The following is a 25,498-nucleotide window of genomic DNA, read 5'->3' as shown; positions in this document are numbered from 1 at the left end:
TCTGTGCACATCTAGAAACAAAAAGGATCATTAACTCCTTTTTTTTCCCCCTCTTTTGGTGGTACTGGAGGTCAAACCTAGGACCTGACACGTGCTAAGTAGGTGCTCTGTCGCCAACCTGCATCCCCAGTTAAGATTGTTAACTCTGCATATTTGGACTTTATAACTGGTTTGGTGAAGGAGCGTGTAGGATTTTTCTCACTGTAAACAAGTCTTGTCAAGACTTGTTTCGAAAAGTGTTGCAAAATTATTTTAAGAATATAGTTTAGTAATGGTTCTGAGAAAATAAAAACAGTGTCTTGAGTTAAGCATTGGGGGAATGGTAGCAGGTTGATCCTAGAGTTTTTGGCATAGCACTCAGCCATAGGGCAGCTGATCCATAGTTTGGCCAGAGAGAAAAAAATAGGACAAGGTGGCCTACTGCCAAAAGAAAAAAAGAGAGAGAGAGAGAGAGAGAGAGAGAGAGAGAGAGAGACAGCAAAAGAGAAAAGAAAAAGAAACCCTCTCAGAAATTTGAATGAAATAATATGGAGATAAATTCTTGTCAAGCACTGGGGACTAAAGCCAAAGAGTTGGAGAACAAGGCAGGTGAGGCCAGAATTGACTATATGCAAACTAAAGGTCTAAAGATACAAGAGCTGACAAGGAAGAAGCATTCTGTACAGAAAATTCTCCTAGAGGTCCTTAGTTTGTGATAGCTTTCTCATAGAACTCCTAGGCCTACCCCACCAATTTGGTGGGGGGTATAGGGGATTGAACCAGGGGTACTTAATCACTGAGCCATATCCCCAGCCTGAGACAGGGGGTCTCACTAAGTTGCTTAGGGCTTCACTGAGTTGCTGAGGCTGGCTTTGAATTTGCAATCCTCCTGCCTCATCCTTCCAAGCTTCTGAGATTACAGGCATATGCCATCTCACCTGGCCTAGGCCCAGGCCCCATTTCAAAGGTAACTTGAGTGACTGGTTTTTTTAAAAAATATTATTATTATTTTAATATTTATTTATCTTTTTAGTTGTAGTTGGACACAGTACCTTTTATTTATTTATTTATTTTTATGTGGTGCTGAGGATTGAACCTAGGGCCTTGCACGCTAGTCAAGCTGTCTACCACTAAGCCACAGCCCCAGCCCCAAGTGACTGTTTTTTTAATGGCTGAAATGAGCCTAGTTAAAACATGAATTTAAAAAATTCCAATCTTGCTTAGAATTTGGAGATTATTTGAACTGGGTTTAGTAAATACTGTTGAGCACCTGCTATAATCTGAACCCATGGGCTCTCCTGGACACAGGATGTAGAGATAGATGATACAAGCTTCTGCCTTTGAAGATCTAAGAGACTTGTGAAGAGAAAGATAAATATATATTTATGTTTATATACATATATATCTCATTTATATCTTATATGTATATTATAACTACATAGAGTTATAAAGGATTAAATTTGATGGGGAGGACTTGCAGGGTGCATATTGGGGAGGAGTTTGGGTGAAGGGAGCCTCTTATAGGAAGAAATGTCCACAGCTTTTAAAGGATAAATAGGGAGGGGGTTGGCACAGTGGTAAAGCTCATGCTTCACAAGCATGAGGCTCTAGGTTCAATCCCCAGGATCTCTCCATTTTCCATAACAAAGGATAAATAAAAATTTGCCTGGTAAATAATGATGTCATTCCGGGCTTTAAATAACTGCATACGGTTGGGGAATTAAAGTCAGTTTAGTTTTTGGGCTCGTTTTCCTTCCTTATTAGAATAAAAAATAAAAGGTGGGCACTGTTGAGAAATGGGCTAAAAAGTTCACAGGGGCTAGATCCTGAAGACCCATGAAAGATCACTCTTTGAACCAGAACTTGAGATGGATTGGTGGAGGATAAGACTAATTTGGAAGCTTATGAAATAATCTAAGGAGATGGAAGAAAGAAATGATTTGGTGGAGATTTTAGGGTGTAGAAATGATATAAATTAGAGATTTATTGCTGTTAGAGGAGTATGAAAACTCAAAAAAAATATTTCTTGTTTGAGAGAACCTAGGTTATATGCAAGGAAAAGATTTCTGGGAGAGGGAAATTCATTGCCAAAAACAATTTTGAGTTCTGGGTACTTATGAGGCATCCAGGTTGGAATGTCCAGAATTAACTGAGCATAATTTATTGTGTACCTGCTCTGTATGGCAAGCACTATGCATGACAACTAAACAGTAGGAATGTGGCTGAGAATAATGATAGAAAAAATGTCATCAGTGGCCAAATACAGATCACAAAGACAAGGCACTAAAGTTAAATTTAAAACAGAAACATGAAGTGGAAAAATGCCGCTGTAGTTTCACATTCCCACTTTTCTAGGGCAACCCTTTTTAACTGTCTGAGCTATCCTCCATGATATTAATGTATCTATATGTAGAGACATGTATTCACATACAAACACATAGACACACCCTTTTATTTTTCCAATAGAAGAGTTCATGTTTCTACATGTGCTTCTTCTACTTGATTTTTTTCATTCTTGGTCATCTTTTCATGGATAGATGGATGGGTAGATAAATGGATCTCTTTCTTTGTAATTGATATATAGTGTTCCATAGTATTGTTATAGCATAATTTAATCTTTATGCTAGGAATCAAACCCAGGGCCTTACACATGCTAGGCAAGTAGCTCAATCACTGAGCTATGTCCCCATCCCCATTAAATCTTTTTTTTCCCCCCCTGATTGATGAACATTTGAAGTTGTCTTCATTAAGTCACTACTTTAAATAATATTAGAGGAGCATCCTTATATTTAATATATTTGCAAACAAGGCCAAAGATATTTAATTTACATTTAATTTACATTCTCAGAAGCAGTATGTGAGTGACGCTGTTTCTTTATGCTTTCATTGCATGTTATGTGTCTTTTAAGTTTTTGACCATTGGATCAGCAAAATAGTAACTTTCTAACAATTATGTTTTTTTTAGGGGGTAGGGGGATACAGGGGATTGAGCCCAGAGGCACTTAACCACTGAGCCATATCTCCAGCCCTTTTTGTATTTTCTTTAGAGACAGGGTCTCCCTGAGTTACTTAGAGCTTCACTAAGTTGCTGAGGCTGGCTTTGAAACTTGCAATCCTCTTGCCTCAGCCTCCTGAGCCACTGGAATTATAGGCATGCGCCACTTTGCCCAGCACAAGTATTAGTTTATACATTATTTTTAAACTAATTTTATTGGTATATTATACAAAATAGTGGAATTTGTTGTGACATTTGTAAATGTATATAATTTGGTCAATTTTATTCCACAGTACCTTCACTTTCCCTCAAATCCTTTCTTGCACTGGTCCTCTTTCTCTAATCTCTGGTCTCTGTTCGACTTTGATGAGATTCCCCAACTTCCTTTATCCCCCTTTTTTCTCTTTTACATATGAGGAGAAAATATATGCCCCCGAGTTTTTGAGTCTTATTTCATTTAACTTGATATTCTTCAGTTTCATCCATTTTCCTGCAAATGACATAATTTTATTCTTTATGTATAAATAAAACTCCATTGTATATGTATATCACATTTTCTTGATCCATCCATTGTTGATGGATACCTAGGCTGATTCCATAACTTGACTATTATGAATTTTGTTGCTATAAACATGGGTATGCATGTATCACTATAGTACACTAACTTTAATTCTTTTGGATAAATTCTAAAAAGTGATATACAGCTGGATCATATGATGGTCCATTCATAGTCTTTGGAGGAACTTTCATACTAATCTCCATAGTGATTGTACTAATGTACAATCCCATCAAGAGTATATAAATATTCCTTTTACCCCACATCCTCAGGAGCATTTATTATTATTTGTATTCTTCATGATTGCCATCCTAACTGGAGTGAGATGACATCTCTGTAGTTTTGATTTGCATTTCCCTGATGCTAAAGATGGTAAACATTGTTTTCATCTATTGGTTGACCATTTGTATTTTTTTTTTTTTTTTAAGAAGTGTCTTTCTATTTAGCATTTACTGTTTGGGTTGTTATTATCATTGGTGGTGGTAAGTTTTTTGAGTTCTTATTTGGATATTAATCCTCTGTCAGAAGAGTAGCTGATAGAGATGTTCCCATTATTTAGCCTCTCTCTTCATGCTCTGAATCTTTTCCTTTGCTGTGCAGAAGCTTTAATTTGATGCAATTCCATCATTTCCCAAGCTTTAGGAGTCCTAATGCCTATGCCTATATGTTGGAATGTTGACTCTGTTTTCTCCTAACAGTTTCAAAGTTTCTGGTCCAATTCCTAAATCTTTTTTTTTTTTTCAGTTGTAGATAGATACAATACCTTTATTTTATTTATTTTTATATGGTGCTGAAGATTAAACCCAGTGCCTCACAAGTGCTAGGCAAATGCTCTTCCCCTAAGCCACAACCCCATTGCCTAATTTCTAAATCTTGGATCCATTTTCATTTGACTTTTGTGTAGGGATCCAGTGTCATTCTTCTACATATGGATATCCAGTTCTCATAGCACCATTTGTTTAAAAGGCTATCTTTTCTCCATTGGATGTTTTTGGTGCCTTTGTCAAGGATCAGATGACTGTAGTTGTGTCTTTTATTCTATTGGCCTATGTGTCTGCTTTCATGCCAGTACCATGCTATTTTTGTTACTATAGCTCTGTAGTATAAATTTAAAAGCAGGTATTGTGATGTCTCTAGCATTGCTCTTTGTGTTTGGAATGGCTTTTGCTAATATGGTCTTTTATTCTTTTTTTAAAAAAATATTTATTTATTTATGTATCTTTAGTTTTTTAGGTGGATACATTAGTTTGTTTTTATGTGGTGCCAAGGATCGAACCCAGTGCCTCATGCATGCCAGGGGAGCACTCTACCACTGAGCCACCACCCCAGCCCCTGGTCTTTTATTCTTACATATGAATTGTAGGACTGTTTTTTTTTTGTTGTTGTTGTTTTTCTAGTTCTGTGAAGAATTTCATGGTATTTTGATGGGTAATGTATTGAATCTGTGGATTACTTTTGGTATTGTCATTTTAACAGTATTAATCCTGCCTATCTATGAATATTGGAGGTTTCTCCATCGTTTACTGTCTTCTTCAATGTTCTATATTTTTTATTGTAAAGATCTTTTACCTTAGTTTTTTTTCTAGGGTTTTTTTTTTTTCTTCTTCTTTTCCTTTTTTTCTTTTAAGGCTATTATGAATGGATTTTTTCCTGATTTCTTTTTCAGTAGATTCATTATTGGTGCATAGAAAAACTATTGATTTGTGTATGTTGATTTTGTATCCTCTTACTCTGCTAAATTTGTTTCTTGATTCTAGAAGTCTGTTGAAGCTTTTCGGATCTCTAAGTATGGGATCATATCTTCAAACAGTGATAATTTGATTTTTTTTTTTCTGCTTGTATCCTTTTTATTTCCTTCTCTTGCCTAATTGCTCTTGCTGAAATTTCAGTTTGATATACATTATTCATTATATTACTTCTGGATTATCTTCATGTTGTTTGCCTATTTTTATGTTGTATTATTTTTCTTATTTGTTGATGGGGCACTGACATTTTTTCTTTTAAATTTGTCTTCATTTCCCAATCTGTTGCTTATCTTGAGTTTTTCATTTTTATGTAATCAAAGCTGTTTTTTTAATTTTTTCCCTCAGTGACTTCTTTTAGAAGGAACTATTTTCTGTTTGTTTTTGAGGCTTTCTTTTTAAGTTGTTGATGGACTTTATTTTATTCATTTGTTTGTGGTGCTGAGAGTTGAACCCAGTCTTCACACGTGCTGGCCAAGTGCTCCACCACTGAACCACAACCCCAGCCCTATGCAGCTTTTTAAAGTATTATCTTTTCAAAGAATGGTATTTGGAAATTTAATCATCTGTAGTATTCTGATAAAACTTATTTTTAAAAAATTTATTCTAATGTTGCTTTTATTTACTTATTTATTTGATGATAGTGGTGATTGAATCTAGCAATGCTGTACCACTGAGTTACATCCCCAGCCCTTTATATTTTCATTTTGATAGAGGGTTTCACTAAATTTCTGAGGCTGCCCCTGAATTTGTGATCCTCCTGCCTCTTCCTCCCGAGTCATTGGGATTAGAGGCATATACTCATTACTGCACTCAGCTTAAAATTTGTTCTAATGCCAATTTTGAAGAGGTCATCCTTTCACCACTGATTTGAAATTACAACTTTGTTATATGCTGGTGCTTTTCTGTTTCATTAGTTTTTTAGAGTGAAATCAGTTTTTGTATATGCTAGGATTGGCTAATTATTGTAAATATTATAGTTAATTTTACTGTGTTAGGAAAAGTCTATTTTATTAATTTTCTATTTCCAAATTTTCTTGGCTATTCTTGTGCATTTTCTTGCCCAGATGAATTTTAGAAGGTTTTCATAAGTTCAAAACAAAACTCCCCTATTGTTATTTTGATTTGGAATCATATTGAGTATATTAATGTATAGATTAATTTGAAAATTTATAATTTTATCATACAGAGCTGGCTTTATAAGTATGTGATATCCATCTATTCTTTTCTTTCATATTTTTCAGCAAGGTTTTATAGTTCCTATTCCATTCTTACATATTTCCTGATGAGTTTATTCATATATAATTTTGTTGCTTTCATGAATGGGACCTTTTATTCTTAAAGGCTTACTATGTACCATCTTTTTTTTTTTTCATTTTTCCTATTTCTTTTACTTGTTTCTTGTTTTCTGTTTTGTTTTGTTTTTGAGTTGGAGAGTTGCTATGTTGCCCTGTTTTTTTTTTTTTTTTTTTAACTTCTCCTGAGTAGCTGAAATTATAGGACACACCACCTTACTTGGCTTTATACTCTCCATTTCTGTATGATTAAATTGAATTGGCTACTTTATTAACAATTTATTAGTTAACTGTCTTAGAATTTATAGGTAAATAATGTACCAGTTTTAAAAGTAGACAAAAGTGATAGTTTTGCCTTCATTTCTCTGTATCTTACCATCTGGCTAGAATTTTCCAGATAATGTTGAGTTGAAGTTCCAGCAGTGGTCTTTTATCATAATGAAATAGATCGATAAGAAGAAAATTTCATAGAGTGTCTTCAAAGATAACCTACCCTCCTTTTCTCTTTGAAATATGTTCAAGAACATACTTTTATAATGTACCTACCCTCTTTCCAACTATGGCAAATATTTTGTGCTTGTTTTAATTTAATCTTCACAGTGATGCTCAAGGGAGATATCATTATCTCCATTTTACAGATTTTAGTATTGAGATTCAGTGACAATACAAAACTGGGTTTTAAGCTTCAAACAGAATTTCTGTTTTCCCTTTTTCTGTGTCAATGGGGCTTTAGAACACAGCCTTTTTGTTTTATTTTAAAATTCTTACTGTTGTTATTTTTGAGCCCATTTTCTGTCTTCTAGATGTTAAAAACTGGAAGTTGCTTTGTGACTTTTTTTTGAAACTAACATTTAATTTGAAGGATGCTAATTTGAGATTATATGACTATTTCATTCTCCCCAAACCTTATATCCAGTGGTTTTAGCATCCATGGATAATCTAGCTTCAACCAATGTTTATACTGGTGTTTACAAATAATTTTTTTTCCTAAATAGACTGTTATTTAAGAGAAAAGCTTATGTTGAAAATAGCAGAACTGACTATGATTCTTTTGGGGGTTATTTTTTAAAACATTAGAAAAACTTTAGATTTTTTATTAGAACATAGGAAATTGAATGCTTAAAGCAGTTTGTCTTCTGAAGCCTGACAGCATAATTAAAAATGCTTTTTTCTTCCTTTTCACTTTTTAAGTAAAACTAAATCCAAATTTGCCATTTTAGGAATCTTTGTGGCAAAGATCAGTTTTTTTTTTCCCCCCTTTCTTTCTGGTTTTTGAACTTAAACCAAAAAATTATCCATGCATATTTTTTTAAAAAATATACCTTTACAATGTAAAATCTTTATTTTGCAGCTCATTTTTAGCTTTGCTACTATAATAAAGATCTGATGATTGTGGGGTGTTATGATCATGGTACTTTCCCCGTTATTTAGAGAAATGTTTACATAAAACTTTCTTAAATGTTTTAGTTCCTAGCACTTAACCTATTAAGTCCTAAGTCTTCCATTCTATGGATTTTTCAATGCAGTTGGTTGAAAATAATAGGTGGGAAATAATAAAATAGGTTGGAAATAATAATCTAGAGCTTAAATATTATTTTATTAATTAATATTGATCAATATTATTGTTGACTAATTAGCACATTATAATTATATTCTTATTAGTATAATTATGTTATATGTTATATACTATATTTAAGTTTTATAGGTGTTCCACATCGTGACAATGGGAAAAAAATGGGCTAAGGATTGGTAGTGATAAAGCATAACTCCTTCATTGAGTCTCTTAAAATTGTACATACTGATGCTTTTTTAAGAATTACACAGATATTTTTTAAATATTCATTTCTTCTAATAAACATCTGTTACCTCTTAAAAAGCCAGGTTTCTGAAAATTCTTGTTACTTACAGATATGCTTACTACATGTTAATTTTAATTCCTGGTGGATTTTAATAAGGGAGTCCTATTTTGATGATATCCAATACTATTTTCCTTCCCTTGTACTCGAGAAAGATACTTTCATATTTGTTTTTTGCTAGAGAAATTCTATAGAATTCTTTTCTTGTCTTCTAACTTAATTCCAAAATACGTTCTCCCAAATCCTTATGACTTCATAGAAGGCACTTTAAAAGAAAAATTGCTTTGAGACAAGAAGATTCTCTTTTAATGTTTTAGAAGAAGGAACTATTTTCTGTTTTTATTTTATTTTTTAATATTTTTAAAATTTAAAACTATTTTTGTTTATAAAACTTATTTTAACTTGTTTAATATCATTTAAATTTACTTAGGAAATAAATTTTATGGCAAAATACCTGTACATGGTAGAGAAATTGAAAGTCTCTTTCATTCAGAAGTCTCCCTTAAAGTATGACTTTTTAAATGTTTTGTCTCCTCCAACCACCCACAGTTAACAACTTTTAAATATTATCTTGTTCTATTATATCTGTTGCTCACTATGAAAGATGGGCATTTAGCACTGTTATTTCTCTGACCATGCTTAATTTATATTTGTGACTTTTTTGTTATATTTGTGACTTTTTTGTTATATTTGTGACTTTTTTGTTTGTTTGTGTTTTGGAGGTGGGTACTGGGGATCGAACCCAAAGGTGCTCTATTACTGAATCACATCCCCAGCACTATTTTGTATTTTATTTAGAGACAGGGTCTCACTGAGTTGCTTAGGGTCTCGCTAAATTGCTGATGCTAGCTTTGAACTTGTAATCTCCTGCCTCAGCCTCCTGAGCTGCTGGGATTACAGGCTTGCACCACTGTACTGGCTATATTAGTAACTTAAATAATATACCTTTCTGTACTTCAATTTTTAGTCATGGTTACATAAAATTTTTTTTCCATTTAAGTGTATAGTTAAGTGGTGTTAACTATATTCACATTGTCATGCAGTCAATCTCTAGAACTTTTTCATTTTGTAAAACGGAAACTTTCTATCCATTAGAAAACTACATTTCCTCCTCCATGGCAATCACCATTCTGTTTTCCATTTCAATGAATTTGACTACTGTAAGTACCTCATATCAGTAGTTCCACAGTATTTGTTTTTTGGTGACTGAGTATTTCATTTAACATTATTTTCAATATTCATTAATGTTATAATATATGTTAGTTTCCTTCCTTGTTGAGGTTTCTTTTTTGAGACTTACATAATATTCCATTTTATGTGAGTACAACATTTTACTTATTCATTCATCCATCAATGGGCTAGTATGGTCTTTTGACTCTTATGAACAATGCTGCCATGAATATGGGTATGTAAGTATCTGTTTACGATCTTGTTTTCAATTCTTTTTCATATATACCTAGAAGTAGAATTGCTAGATTATGTGGAAAATCTGTTTTTAATTTTTTGAGTAACTTCTGCACTGTTTTTCAGAGTTGATGCACCCTTTTACATTTCTAATGTGCAAGTCTTCTGGATCTCCACATCCCTGCTAACATTTATTTATTCTGGGTTTTTGTTGTTTGTTTTGTTTGTTTCTTCTCTTTTTTTAAAAAATATATATTTATTTTTTAGGTATAGATAGACACAACACAATGCCTTTATTTTTATGTGGTGCTGAGGATCGAACCCGGGTCCCGCCCACGCTAGGCTAGTGCTCTACTGCAGAGCCACAATCCCAGCATTGTTTGTTCTCTTTTCTTTTTGCAATATTGGGGATTGAACTCAGAGGCATTTTACCACTTAGCTACATCCCCAACTCTTTTTCTTATTTGAAACAATGTCTGAGTTGCCCAGGCTGGCCTTCAACTTGAGATCCTCCTGCCTCAGCCTCTTGAGTAACTGGAATTACAGACTGTGTCTCTTATCCCAGCTTCCCCGTTTTTTTTTTTTTTTTTTTTTTTTGTTGTTGTTGTTTTTGATAGTATCCATCTTAATGGCTATGAGGTGATACCTCATTTACTTTTAATTTTCAGTTTCCCAATGATTAATGATGTTGAGCATCTTTCATATGGTTATTGGCTATTTGTGTATCCTCTTTGGAAAGATGTCTGTTCAAATCATCTTTTGTTTACTTTTAAATTGTTTTTTTTCCCCCTACTTTAAAAATTTTCAGTTTTAGTTAGTGGATTGACACTAGGAGAGAGACATTTTTGAATTTACATTTCCTTTAACTTTTTCCACATCTTGATTTTTCTTTGTAAATTTTACATTGTAAAGGTTTAAACATTATCCTATTCTTTAAGTCATAAAATTTCCCTTACTTTTGTAAAATACATTTATAAGATGAAGTGCCAAGAAGTGTGATTAAATGCTTAGAGAAGGAAAAATAATCTTATGTCAATAAAACATTTTTCTTTTAAAAGTTTCTCTTTGATGTTTTGGGCTGGTATGTTTTCTTGATCATATTTATCCCATCTGTTTTTAATCATCTAGAGTTTTCTCATTCTTTCTGTTCTGCTTCTGGTTCCTTTTTTGTTATTAAGACTTTAGTAATTTGTTGTTTCAGTTTTCTGTCATGTCAGTGGACCCTTAGGAAGAAAGCAACAAAGATATGTTTACTTCAGCTATATTAGAAGTGTTGTATGTTGCTTTTAGAAGGTAGAATTAACTGAAAAAATGAAAAAAGGCAGCGGGGCAGGGCCAGGTATAGAGCTCAGTAGTAGTGAACTCTTGACTGGTATGCACAAGGCCATGGGTTTAAGCCTCAGTACCACTAAAAAAAGAAAGAACGGAAAAAGAAAAGTAGAAAGGGGGCCGGTGTAGCTCAGTGGTAGAGTATTTGCCTAGCATGTGTGATGCACTGGGTTCAATCCTCAGTACCACACAAAAATAAATAAAATAAAGGTATTGTATCCATCTACAACTAAGAAAAAAGTTTTTAAAAGATAGAAGGTAAAATTATTTTTGTCTCTCTAGTGAGGTTTCGCTCCTACTGTATGAATATACAATTTTTAAAAATTATTATTAAATACATATAAATATGCTATTTTCTAGGCATTATTCCAAGTATTACAAATGTTAATTAACTAAACTTATTAATCCTCATTATGGCATCTGAGGTATTATTATTCCTATCTTATAGATGAGAAAATTAAGGCATAAAGAAGTTAAGTAACTCACTTCAGGTCACACACTAGCTGGTAAGTAATAGAGCCTGGATTCAAACCCAAACATGCCAGATCTGGTGGTGCATGCCTGTAATCCCAGCAGCTCCAGAGGCTGAGGCAGGAGCATTATGAGTTCAAAGCCATCCTTAGCAATTTAGTGAGGCCCTAAGCAAGTTAGTGAGATCCTATCTCTAAAAATATATATAAAAGAGCTGGGCATGTGGCTTAATGGTTAAGCACCCCTGCGTTTATTCCCCAGTGCCAAAACACCCCTAAATATTTTGGTTTTAGATTTCAGAGTTTTAACCACTATATTGGGATTACCTCTCATATGCCTTTCTGGAATGCTTTTAATTTCTTTGTACTTCCTTAGAGTCCAACATATGACACCTCTCTTCATTGAACATAAACTACTTGAACATCCACTGTGGGTCAGAAGCTGCTTAAGGTAGTGGTAACACAGTATCAGTAAAATAAAGTACCTAATCTTCCCTTGTGTGCCTTTTAAATAAATTTGCAAGATGGGATTCTGTGTGTCTAGTCTGACAGTTACTGTAAAGATTAAATAAGGTAAGGGCTTGTTAAACACCTCAAGCATAATAAGTATTATAAGTATTCTGTAAATGTTTATAGAAAAAGAAAACATAATAATAGTGCATTTGCTTGTATTGGGGAACAGGGCTTCACACATCCAGGTAGGTGCTGTACTAGCTACATCCCAGATCTGAAAGTATTTCTTCTGTATTCAGTTGGGAGATATTTGAGTTCCTATTATCTTCTAGTTTACAATTTAGTAGAAGATGTGTTATTAGTATATGGTGAGTTGTTGGTAAGATACCTGTTGGACAGTTTAATGGAAGTTTTAGGGCCCATCACAGAGTAGTTTCCCTCATTCACCACCATACACTGAGCCCTAAACTGAGGGAATGTCTGGATTAGACTTGAGTAATTAATATCTAAATGTGTGGGGTTGTGAGTAAATCAGAGTTGGAAGTGGCAGATCCAGTTGAAAATAGAAATTAGAACCAGATTATCTAGAGTTGTAAGTACCACACAGAGTTGAAATTACAAATTTAGAAGATCTCTATATGAACATAGTAGTTAAAATACTGAATGTGAATTGGATTTCAGAGAGAGAATGAATGAATTAATGTGAGAGAAGGTATAAAGAATGTCTTGTGATCAAAGACAAAAGGAGATACAAGTGTTCAGAATGGTAGACAGAGTCAGGGAAGCGTATTGTTATAAAAGCCAAGGCCACAGAGTTCTGAGGGGCAGAAAAATACAAGGTGCTTGGTAAAATAATGATAACCAAGAAAAGGCCATTTGATTTCTATTCTTGTTTGGCTTTCTGCTTACCTTTGTAGTATTGAAAGACTTCAGCTGTAACTTTTTTTGTAGATAACTAAAATTTTAATTTCTTATTTCCTATTCTGTGTTCCAACTACGCAAGTTAGTTCACAGTGCTGTCATTTCCATTTATTTATTCTGTGTAGGCTCTTCTTTGGCTACTAGGAGGATTTTGATGAAAAAGTCCTTGCTTTCACCTTTACCAAGCTTATATTTTAGCTGGGACAGATGGTGGACTATAAGCATTTGTATATCTAGCAAGTGGTAGGGAAAATAGGTTGTAGAGGTAGCTGGAGCCAGTTCATATGGTTCCCTTGTGAACCCTGCTAAGGACTTCGGATTTTGCTCTGCATGACTATATATGCATTTGAATAGTTTAAAACAGAGGAAGGACATGAACTACATTAATTTTGTAAAAACCTTAGAACACAGTCTGATACATAGGGATCACTGTGTAAGTGTTAAATAAAGAAATTTTCAATCTATTTAACTTGCATTTGAGTGGATCACTGTGGCTATTATGTGGAGATTAGGTCATAGGAAACTTTCTGCTGGCTCCTTGGAGAAAACCACAAGCCTGTACTTTAAAACATTTTGTTACAATTTTAAATCTTATAGTGAATATCTGCTCTGTGAATTTATTTAAACTCTTGTTCATCTAATGCTGATCCAAAGGAAATACATATTGTATGTCTTTTCCTATGTTTTGGGTTACTTACCTTAAAATATGAGTCACTTTAAAACCAATTTTGGCAAACTGTAATTCTTATGGGTAAAAGGTGAAAATGAAGACAGATCTAGAAATTATGCTGTACAAATAATGATTAACAGATTTATTGGTGGTTAATCTATGAAAGTCAAGGCTAGTGGGCATAACAGGACAGAACGGCATCTCTTGGATGAAGGGTAGACTTTTAGGGGAGGGGAGATATGGGACTGGTGTTTGAAACAGATTTCAGTTAAACATAAAGTAGAAGCTTATGTAGAGAGCCGTTCAAGAGCAGAACAAAATTCCTCCCGAAGGAGTAAAGGTCTGATAACTAATGTTAAGGCAAAAGTAGGACTGTCATCTGTTAGAACAGCTAGAGTAGGCTTTCTCAATGAGGGGAGATTGAATTAAGGTTTCTCATTAATCCAACATCTTTGTCTTAAGAAATTTAATATTGATATTTAAATTTTTCCTTTATAAAACTATAAAGGATAGTTTTCTGGAAGTAGTACATGCTGATGCACACACAAGTTGGCTAAACTTCATCAAGTTATTAAGCATTCAATAATATATAGATTATTATAGTTTAATTCATTTTCAAACTTGAAACTCCTTTTCTTTTTCAGGGATATCATGATAACACACTTTGAGCCTTCCATCTCCTTTGAGGGTCTTTGCAATGAGGTTCGAGACATGTGTTCTTTTGACAATGAACAGCTTTTTACCATGAAATGGATAGATGAGGAAGGTGAGTGGTAAAGAGAGGGCTGCCTATGTTAGCATCTGATTTAAGATATTATTCTGCCATTTTGTTTTAAAAATATAATAAAAGTGTTCTAATAAATTTAAGGGAGAAAGGTAGATCAGGAATTTAATATCTTTCTTATTTTTTCTTTAAGTATTTAAAAGAGTACTATAAAGCACAATCTTTGTTTTACCATTTTTTACTCCAAAATGAAGTAAATTTAACTTGATTTTTTTTCAGCAGTAAGGTAAATATCTAATCAAATAGCGCAACATTTTCTTTAATTTGTAATATAAATGTTGTATCATATTTTAAGAAATTACCTACTTTTAACTGAATGCTACCATAAAATATTATGGAATCAAAGTGATTGTGATAACCATTATTTCAAAGTAATATCAGAAACTTGATACCTTAGTGACTTGTCTTCCACAGCATTTATAGAATACCAGTGTGCTGAGAATAGATACTTCCTACTCAAATTCAGAGTCTGATAGGGAGATGGATGTATGTATAGCAAATGTGATGAATTCTGGAACACATAAACACAGGTCTTCAGGGAATACAAAAGAAGTAGTACCTATACCTACCTGAAATATCTTCAATGTTTGAACTAAACCTATTATAGAGAATAAAAGTTTTAGGGATGGAGGAGGTTGGGAAAACTATGTAGGATAAGAATAAAGTATAAAAGGGCACAGAGGTATGAAATACAAAATTCACAAAAGATCAAGTTATTCACTAAAGATCAAGTATAGGTAGTTAAAAACTTGGTCTAGATCCTTATAACTCAAAGTTGTGATCTGCAGAACTTAACTAGAAAGGGGGGCTCTCAGTTTCCATCTTACTCTGCTGAATTAGAGTTCACGTTTTAGCAGGATCCACTGGTGAATTGCATGCATATGCAAGTTTGAGAGATACAGGACTGGATCTCAAAAGACATTACAAACTATATTAGACTTTATTTTACATGATAGAGTGCCATCAGAGTGTAATTAAAAGTTACTCTAAATACATTACTTTTGTATAATGGTTTTCTGTTAATTGGAATACAAGTAAAGTTTTATTTTGAGTAATATGATTATAATGTTTAGCTCAATATTTGGAGCCATTTTTGGTATCAGGAGCTCTGGACAGACATTACTCCAGTTCCAGGTTACCAGTAATTCAAATGCATTTTCATTTCTTAAACAAGTTTCTCTTAAGTATTCAGTGTTAACTGTTTTAGGAAAAAAAGTAGTATAGATATTTATGAAATTTAAAAGAAAACCTCCTATTTGTCCTTTTTACCTCTCCTTCCTCACCAATACTAGTTGTAAAAGAAGAATTACTTGTAACAGCTTATTATATATCTTTCTAGACAATTTCTGTTTTAGTCAGCCTTTTTGCTGCTGTAACTAAAGGATCTGACCAGAACAACTGTAAGAAAGAAAAATCTATTTGAGGGCTCATGGTTTTAGAGGTCTTAATCCATAGAAGGCTAGTTTCATTCCTCAGGGCTCCAGGTGAGGCTAAACATCATGGTGGGAGAGGGTGGCAGAGGGAAGCAACTCATATCACAGTGTTCAGGAAGCACAGAGAGACTCTGCTTATCATATATAAATACGGAAAGCATAGCCACACCCCAATTCCCACCTCCTTTAGCCATACCCTACCACTTTAATTTAGAGATTAACTCACTGGTTAAGCTAAGGCTATAACCCAATCATTTCTCTTCCAGATCTTTTGCATTGTCTCACATGTGAGCTTTCTGGGGATACCACATCTAAACCATAACAGTTTCTGTGTGTATACAAATGTGTATGTCTTTTTTTTTTTGGTACCCGGAATTAAACCTAAGAGCACTTAACCACTGAGCCACATCCCCACTGAGCCACATTCACAGCCCTTGTTATTTTATTTTTTATGTATTTTGGATACCAAAGATTGAACTCAGGGACACTCAACCACTGAGCCACATCCCCAGCCCTATTTTGTATTTTATTTAGTCTCACTGAGTTGCTTATTAGCACCTTCCCATTGCCGAGGCTGGCTTTGAACTCTTTTTTTTTTTATTTTACTTTATTTATTTTTTATTTTTATTTTTTTATTGGTTGTTCAAAACCTTACAAAGCTCTTGACATATCATAATTCATACATTAGCATACATTAGCTTCAAGTGAGTTATGAACTCCCATTTTTACCCCAAATACAGATTGCAGAATCACATCGGTTACACATCCACATTTTTACATAATGCCATACTAGCAACTGTTGTATTCTGCTACCTTCCTAAGTAACTTAGTGAGACTCTGTCTCAAACTAAAAAAATATAAAAAGGGCTAGGCGTAGTGACGCACACTTGTGGTGTGCTTTGAACTCTTGATCCTCCTGCCTTAGCTTCCTGAGCTGTTGGAATTACAAGTGTGCGCCACTAGGCCTAGCCCTTTTTATATTTTTTTAGTTTGAGACAGAGTCTCACTAAGTTACTTAGGGTCTTGCTAAGTTTCTGAGCCTCAGACTTTTTTTTTAATTAAAAAAATTCTTAGTTGTAGATGGACACAATACCTTTATTTTATTTATTTATTTTATGTGGTGCTGAGGAAGGAACCCTATACCTCACATATGCTAAGCAAGTGCTCTACTACTGAGCCACAACCCCAGCCCCTGGCTTTGAACTTGTGATCCTCAGGCCTCAGGCTCCTGAGCCACTGGGATTACAGGCATGCATCACCATACCTGGCACAAATGTATATGTCTTATAAATTATTTATTAACATACTTTTATTAATATAAACTTATAAACTGTTATATACTATTTTCTTTTTACAAGGTGTGTTGGACATTTTTCATTTTAGTGTGCATCCATTCCGATCATTGTCTTTTTTTTAAAATATTTTTTAGTTGTCAATGGACTTTTATTTAATTAATTTATTTATATGTGGTGCCGAGAATTGAATCCAGTGCCTCATACACACTAGGCAAGCTTTCTACCACTGAGCCATGACCCCAGCCCTCATTGTCTGTTTTTAGCACTGCATTGTGCTGCATGTTGTAGGTGCTTCTTGGATTTATTTTTTAATCCCTTATTGATGGACATTTGACTCATTTTTCACTACTATAAACAGTATAATTTATATAGTCATTTGCAGAATGTGTACATCATGAGTTTGTCATCAAAAAAATGTTAAACCAACGAATAAAGTTATGTTATGTGCCTGCATGAATGTATCAAAATGCATTGCAATTTTATGTGTAACTATAATGTACCAATTAAAAATAAATAAAAGGATGACAGAGTAGAAGAAAGGAATTGGGGAGGCAGGAGGGGAAAGAAAGAGGAAGTACTAGGGATTGAAATGGAGTAAACTATGTTGTATACATTTTTTACTGTGACTCCCATATATGTATAACTATAATGCACTAATAAATATTGTTTTAAGTTAAACCAAATGATAAGCATGTGAGGTAATGCATATGTTAATTAACTTGCTTATGTCAGAATATCATGTTGTACACCATAAATATACAGTTTTTCCTTTTGTCAGTTAAAAAAATTAATAAGAATGTTAAACTGGTTAATGACACAACTACATTACATGAGATGATCTTTTCATTTTTCCCCTTACCACCTCAGATATTATGAGTTGCTAACATTTTGCAAATATAAGTGAAATGCCAACTTGATATTTAAATTGTGTTATTTGAGAGGACGACTAAGTGTCTTAATCTATCCAATCATTTTTTTACCTACTCTATCCAAGGTTAATTTAAATATAATTAATTATCAGTGTCATAGATATCTTCCAGTAGATCTTCAACCTGAAATGAGACTAATAATTTATCACAGTACACAGCATATGCTTTTAATAAAATGCTTCCTGTCATGAACATGAACTAGTGTTATTTTTACTGCTTCTGTCCTGATCAGTTCATACATTTGTTTGTATTTTAGTGGGTTTTTTGTTGTTGTTATTTGTTGTTTGTTTGTTTTTTTCAGTCAAAGTGTTCAAACTGTAACTCACTTGGAGTCACTGAGTAATGCTTTGTATTAAAAGAACTTGGTTTAGAGATAATCCATTAAATATTTTTATAATACCTTTGTTCTTTATGTTGTCTTTGCCTGGAAGGTTCTTTCCTATATTGTCACATGGCTAATCTTTGTCATTTGAGTCTTAGTTATATTATGTCCTTCAAGGAGCCTTATTCTTATTCGTACCTGTTTCTTTTTTTTTGCCCTCCACTTTTTTTGGGGGGTTGGGTACCAGGGATTGAACTCAGGGCCACTCAACCATTGAGAACATCCCAGCCCAATTTTGTATTTTTTTTAAAGACAGGGTGTTATTGAGTTGCTTAATGCCTCACCATTGCTGAGGCTAGCATTGAACTTGTAATCCTCCTGTCTCAGCCTCTGGAGCTGCTGGAATTATAGGCTGTGTGTTACCACCTTGCCCACCCCCCCATTTTTTTTTTTTTAATTGATAGTAGAATATAGACTCCATGAGAGCAGAAATCTTACCTGCTTTGTTCACCATGGAACGCCAGGGTTTATAGCAGTACTTAATAATAGTGTGTTCAAAAAATATTTGCAATTTGTACAAACGGCTAGTAGCAACCTTCCCCAAATTTGGTTTTACTTCAGCTATTGTAGACTTAAGCATTGGAAGTTGCTGTTCATTCTGATATTTTCTTAAGCTAGTATTTTAATTTACAGATTTATGAGGTGAATTAAATTAATTCTTTGAAATAGACTTCTTATAATGCAATTCATAGTTCTCTCTCCTCAAATAGCTATTGTGTGTTCTAATTTCTGGGTGAGACTATGGAACTGTAGCCTTTTGCCTTGCTTACATTAAAAGTTAAATTTTCTGTATGTGATCTTTAAATTCTGATACCAGTTTTTTCTTAATTTTAGGCACACAGAGGCAATAGTAATAATTATTTTTCACAATTGCAGTTGACAGTACTATAATTTGATTTCTGTAACATAAAGAACATCATTCTTGAAACTAATCATTTAATTGTGGTGTATTATGTTGGAGTACATGAAGATCATAAGCTCACTTCATCTCTCTCAACAGATTTAAGACAATCACCTTTTGACCTGTTATTTAAAACCAGTTACTGATTTGTTTTGATGTGAAAGAACTGCCTTGACTAATTAAGTAAACATTTTTGAAGGAATTGTCATTTTGTAAACATCATTCTCCCCTTCCCCGTCCCATAATACTATTTTTTAAAAAATTATTTTTAATATCTTTATTTCATTTATTTATTTTTTATGTGGTGCTGAGGATCGAACCCAGGACCTTGCACACACTAGGCGAGCGCCCTACCGTTGAGCCACAACCCCAGCCCCCCTCCATACTATTTTTTTTTTTTTTTATCTTATTTGCTGTGCTGGGGATCAAACCCAGGTCCTCTAGGCATATGCTCAGCCACAGAGCTATACTCCCAGCCTGTCATGTGCCCATGTATCTGTTTTTAATTTTTGTTTCATATAATTTGTTATATATATTTTTTAGTTATAGATGGACACAATGCCTTTATTTATTTTATTTTTATGTGTTGCTAAAGATCAAATCCAGTGGCTTATACTTGTGAGGCAAGTGCTCCACCACTGAGCTACAACCCCAACTCCCATGTATCCTTTTTTTGTTTTTTTTTTGAAGTTCTAGGGATTGAACCCAGGGCCTTCTTCACATGCACATGCTAGGCAAGTGCTCTACCCCTGAGCTGTGTAACTTTGATCCCAAGTTTGATCACAACTGAGTGAATTTAGCTGACTGGCTTATTTTTCTAACTGGAAGGATACTTCCTATGCTTATTAAAATGTGAGACTTCTGTTATTCTTTCATCTGCTGCTTCTCTGTTTAACTTTGTTTTGTAGTTAAATATAATTCTGTAGACACGGAAGTTGTTTGTTTGTTTGTTTATTTTGGTAATTGTAGATGGGCAGCATGCCTTTATTTTATTTGTTCATTTGTATATGATGCTGAGGATCGAACCCAGTGTCTCACACATGCAAGGCAAGTGCTCTGCCACTGAGCTATAGCTCCAGCCCCAGAAGTTGTTTTTTAACCTATGTGTAAAATGAAATGTAATTACTGACTTTCTCTCTCTCTCTCTCTCTCTCTCTCTCTCTCTCTCTCTCTTTGGCATAGTAATAGGGTTGAACTCAAGTCCTCATGCATGTTAGGCAAGTATTCTACCACTGAGTTAATCCTCAGCCTTTTTAAAATTTCATTTTGACACAGGTTCTCACTGAATTGCCAAGGTTAGCCTTGAACTTGTGTTCCTTCTGCCTGAGCTTACCAAGTAGCTGGGATTATAGGAATGCACCACCTGGGTGTATTGACTTTAATTTATGTGACAAAATGGAAGAAATTTGTATAACTGAAGAAGTGAATCTTTGTAAATGAGTGACTTTATTTCTTTTAGGCAAGGTGAAACAACTTTTGTAAACTTTCCTAGACTAGAATGCTAATTTGTTATCCGATTTACTTAAAACAACAACAACAGAAACACTGAAGTAGCCACTTAGTGGTGTAGGTCCTTAATCCCATCTGTTTGGAAACTGAGGAAGGAGGATCACAAGTTGGAGGCCAGCCAGGGCAACTTAATAAGACTGTCTCAAAATAAAACATTCTGGGAATATAACTCAATGGTAATGTGTCCCTGGGTTCAATCATCAGTTCCAAATTTTTTAAAAATTAATAAGGGATAGGAATGTAAATAGGGTAGAGCTTTTGCCTAGCTTGCACGAGCTCCTGGGTTCAATACCTACTACTGCAAAAAAAAAAAAAAAAAAAAAAAGCTAGTTTGGGCTTTCCATTATTCATCAGTTTATTGAATACCTACTCAGTGCAGACTGTGTTAGGTAGATACTATGAGGAATAAAAAATGAATATAGTTAACTAAGAAGGATTAATAAAATAATGTTCAGAGAAGATGAAAGGAACTGTAGGGATTCAGTGACCAAATTGGAGAAAAGTACACAGGCACTCTTTTCTTCCAGACAGCTGGAAAGGAAATGAGTTCATTTCTTAATTTTTCTCTCAAGTAGTAGGCAGAGTTCTCTGTCAAGAATGACTGAGTTTGGGATGTGGTTGATGGCAGATGGCATCTAGTGCATAGTGAGGTTTAGTTTAACACAGGAATGAGCAGAAGAATGGCACAGTGCAGGCCTCAAAATTCCTTCTAATGACTCCTCTATTAAGGAATGTCATTGCCCATGAAAATGTGCCACCTCTTGATTACCAGTTGGCTAAGGGACATGTTCCTTCCTTTCTCCATTTCAGTGTTTACTAAAACTGTGCATTTATATTTAAAAGCAGCTCAAGTGGGGCTTTTCTTAAGTTTAGAGTACTTTAGTTATGAAAGAAAAATTGACAAAATGATTCCATGGAGACCTCTAACCATATTGTGGTAATGGAACTACTTTCACTTCTGGTAAAGTAGCAGGTAACAGCTTGCTCTGGACCATTTCTATTAATCATACTGCAGTGACAGTTTGAAATATGGTCAAATTTTGTTTGGTGCATTTTGAATATTAAGAACAAAATGGCTTATATGTATAAAATGTTGTCTTTGTGAGCCTTATGTAATATTTTGTACAAATGGAAATGGAAGTTATGTCACCTACTTGAGAGAATAGAATTGTCTAAATAAATAGCAAAAGCTCTGTCTTTATCATATATTTCCCAAAATATTATATTATGGAATTTGTTTACTAATCATCACATTTGGAGATTTTAAAAATTGAGCTTTATTTCTTATATTTTTTAGGAGACCCGTGTACAGTATCATCTCAGTTGGAATTAGAAGAAGCCTTTAGGCTTTATGAGCTAAATAAGGATTCAGAACTCTTGATTCATGGTAAAATAGTAATCATTTCATACTTTTCCTGGAGCTATTTTTTTTTTTTTTTTTAAGAAATGACCCTTTATTATTGATCATTTTTTAAACACAATCCTGATATAATTTTCTTAATCTCTGTGCCTTATTCATATGTAATTGTCTTTTTTCAGTAGTTTCTCAGATGGTAGAGAAAGTAAAATCAATCTGCTTCTTATAGTCTTGGGAAATTTGTTACCTGTATATGCCTTCTTGGATGTTAAAATATGATCTTCCAGGGTCTTCACAGCAGTCTTAAGATAGGTTGTTGAGATCCTAGTAGACCATTAGAAGTCATTTATTATTTTGCTCATCTTTTTCTAGTATAAAATTATAACAAATGCTTAAAGAAATTAACTTATTTCAGCTTTTAAAAATATGTAATATTAGAAATTGAACACTTACTGTATTCCATGCTCTTATTAAATAAACTTGTGTCCTTTAGTACATCACAGACTATAGTAGCTGATAAGTTCATAAATATACTATTGCTTTTTATTCTACCTCATTATAGAAATGGTCTGATTTAGTATTTTTATAAACTTATAGCTTCTAATATGAACTTACATTTTTAAATTTTTGGTACTGTTTCTAGTATTACTTTATTTCTAAATTTACTTGACATCTTTAAAAATGACTCTGGTATTTTGTTTCATATTTATATATATATTTTATAACTTAATTCTTCATGGTAGCAAAGTTATCACTATAACAAGGATTTAAGGAAGTACTAGTTAATTTCTTTAAGGACAAAAAGAATAATTAGTAATGAGAGATTGGATTTAGTAATTTGAGTTTCTAATGCCTTGTTAATAGACATATTTGCTTTTATAAAAACTTCTTTTATACGACCTTAGTTATTTTATATAATTCATATGTTTTATATATGCTGTTAATTAATTTTCTTTTCTTTCAGTATTCCCTTGTGTGCCAGAACGTCCTGGGATGCCTTGTCCAGGAGAAGATAGTAAGTGTTTGTGTACTTTTTACATTGAAAAGAGTTATTTATGTGATGGGACAAGTCCAAAGAAGTCATAAATAGAACTTTTAATTAATTTGATTTCTTTTCCATTTTTTCAGTCCAATTTAGAATATATTAGTGACTGCCTGTGTTCTTCTTTTGCCAGATGAAATTCAGATAATTAATTACAACTCACATACTTGTCTGTTGTACATATAAAAGGAAAACTAAGTTAAATTTTAAGTCACATGGCTTCGTGTTTTTTAATTTTGGAAATTTTCAAATCTATGAAAACAAGAATACCATATATCCTTTGCACAGATTTACCAGTTATTTATATTTTCTCTGATCGCTTTACCTCTGTGCCTCTGTGTAAATATATGCATACACACATATATATAACAAGCACACATTTGTTTTATTTTTATTATACCATATGATAGTAAGTAAGTGACATGACTCTTCACCTCCGAATACTTCAGCTTGTTTCTTAGTAATCATTATGGAAATTCTTTTGAGTGTCTAAGCTGATGATTATATTTGGATTGTTTTTATGGTGCTGGGACTCAAACCCATGACCTTTCACTTTGCTCAAAACCAGGGATACATTCTACCACTGAGCCACACCTCCAACCCAGATGGTTATTATTAATAAGATAAAATGAAGAAATCAACTATTGTTTGTTCTGACGTAATTTACATATGCAAACTAATTTTACTGTAAGTTACTACTCTTTGGTATATGGTATAATGCATTAGTTATGGATATTAGCTCATTTTCATTTATGGTTTCTGCTTTCTGTACATATCTATGACTTCAGAAGAAAAATAGCAGTGAATGTTTTACTTTGAATTAAGTGAAATTTCAAGGTCTGAAGTTCTAATTCTGTGACTTCATACTCCATAGTAAAAGGGGAAAATTGAAAAATTTTGGGTGTTAATATACGGGGTTAAATGGGATCCATGTACTGTATAAGAAGATGGGGTGACTGGGGTTGTGGCTCAGTGGTAGAGCACTTTTCTGGCATATGTGAGGCTCTGAGTTCGATCCTTAGCACCAAATATAAACAAACAAATAAAGTAAAAAATCCATTGGCAACTAAAAAATATTAATTAAAAGAAGAAGAGGAGGAGGATGGGGAAATAAAAAAAAATAGGTGGAACCTTGAGGCAGTTGTTAAAAATGCACATTTGGATTTAACTAGAAATATTTCTCTAGGGTTCCAGGTACAGAAAGATTAAAGCCACATAAGCTACCTTCACCCAACTGGATTTCTTTGTCCAAAGCCAGAATTTCAAAATACTTGCCATTGTAGAAGATCTTCCTGATTCCAGAGTTCCATCCTCATCCAAGTCTATCATAAATCTGTAGCATGCTTCCCAGATAAAATATAATTTCCCAGCTTTTATTATAGTTCATGTTTATTTTTCATCTTTACATTTACTAGTGGAGATTTTTACATCACCTCTCCACCAGTAAAATATATATTACTAAACTAGGGCATGGAGGAAAACTGATGAGGTCTCTTGGCCCTTTTAATTCTCAGGCAACATTAAAATGCCTAAGGTATGTCAAGATAGTTCAAAAAAACTTTTGAAATGGAATGTTCTTTCAGGTTAAAATATTATTAACAGAACTGTTCTGCTTTGGCTACTGCTAGCAATATAATTAAAGCAAACACATCTGTATTTAAGGTTATTCTATCTGAAGATTTCTAATTCAGAGTATGACAACTGGTCTTTTCTATTTTAAAGTGAAATAGTGAACTCAATGCTACATTTGCTTTAAAATATGAATTTAGACCCAGTGGCTCAGGAAACTGAGACAGGAGGATCATAAGTTCAAAGCCAGCCTTAGCAACTTAGTGAAACTATGAGCAAACTTAGTGAGATCTGTCTGAAAATAAAGAATAAAAAGGGTTAGGGATATTACTTAGTGGTTAAGTGTCCCTGGGTTCAGTCCCCAGTACCAAATAAAAATAATAATAATAAAGAATTTAGAAACTCAATTAATCTTTCCCTAGTATTAGCTATAGAGGTGAAATGTTATGACTAATGACTAATAGACAATATATGTGATAGTCTTAACCAAAGTTAAGGTGGCCTGGACTGGACAACTTGTGGAACCTTTTTCTCTAAGTGTGTTTAAGAAAAGCATTAACATAAAACTGTTGGATAAAAGTTGTTGGGGAAGAAGATACTCTTGTGGTTACAAAATATCAAATTGTT

General features: G+C 33.5%; 1 protein-coding gene across 1 annotated transcript in view; it reads left to right on the top strand.

The window, feature by feature from the left end:
- Positions 1–25,498, top strand: part of Prkci (protein kinase C iota) — a 68,329-nt gene that overhangs the window by 3,725 nt on the left and 39,106 nt on the right. The window contains exons 2-4 of the mRNA XM_076868944.2: positions 14,315–14,436; positions 22,201–22,290; positions 23,225–23,275. Of these exons, the coding sequence (XP_076725059.1) occupies positions 14,315–14,436; positions 22,201–22,290; positions 23,225–23,275 (263 nt within the window). The remainder of the gene's footprint in view (positions 1–14,314; positions 14,437–22,200; positions 22,291–23,224; positions 23,276–25,498) is intronic.

The sequence above is a fragment of the Callospermophilus lateralis genome, chromosome 10 (genome assembly GCF_048772815.1).
Source record: "Callospermophilus lateralis isolate mCalLat2 chromosome 10, mCalLat2.hap1, whole genome shotgun sequence".
Taxonomy (NCBI): domain Eukaryota; kingdom Metazoa; phylum Chordata; class Mammalia; order Rodentia; family Sciuridae; genus Callospermophilus; species Callospermophilus lateralis.
The sequence above is the reverse complement of the archived record's forward strand: the minus strand, read 5'-3'. Positions and strand labels throughout refer to the sequence as shown.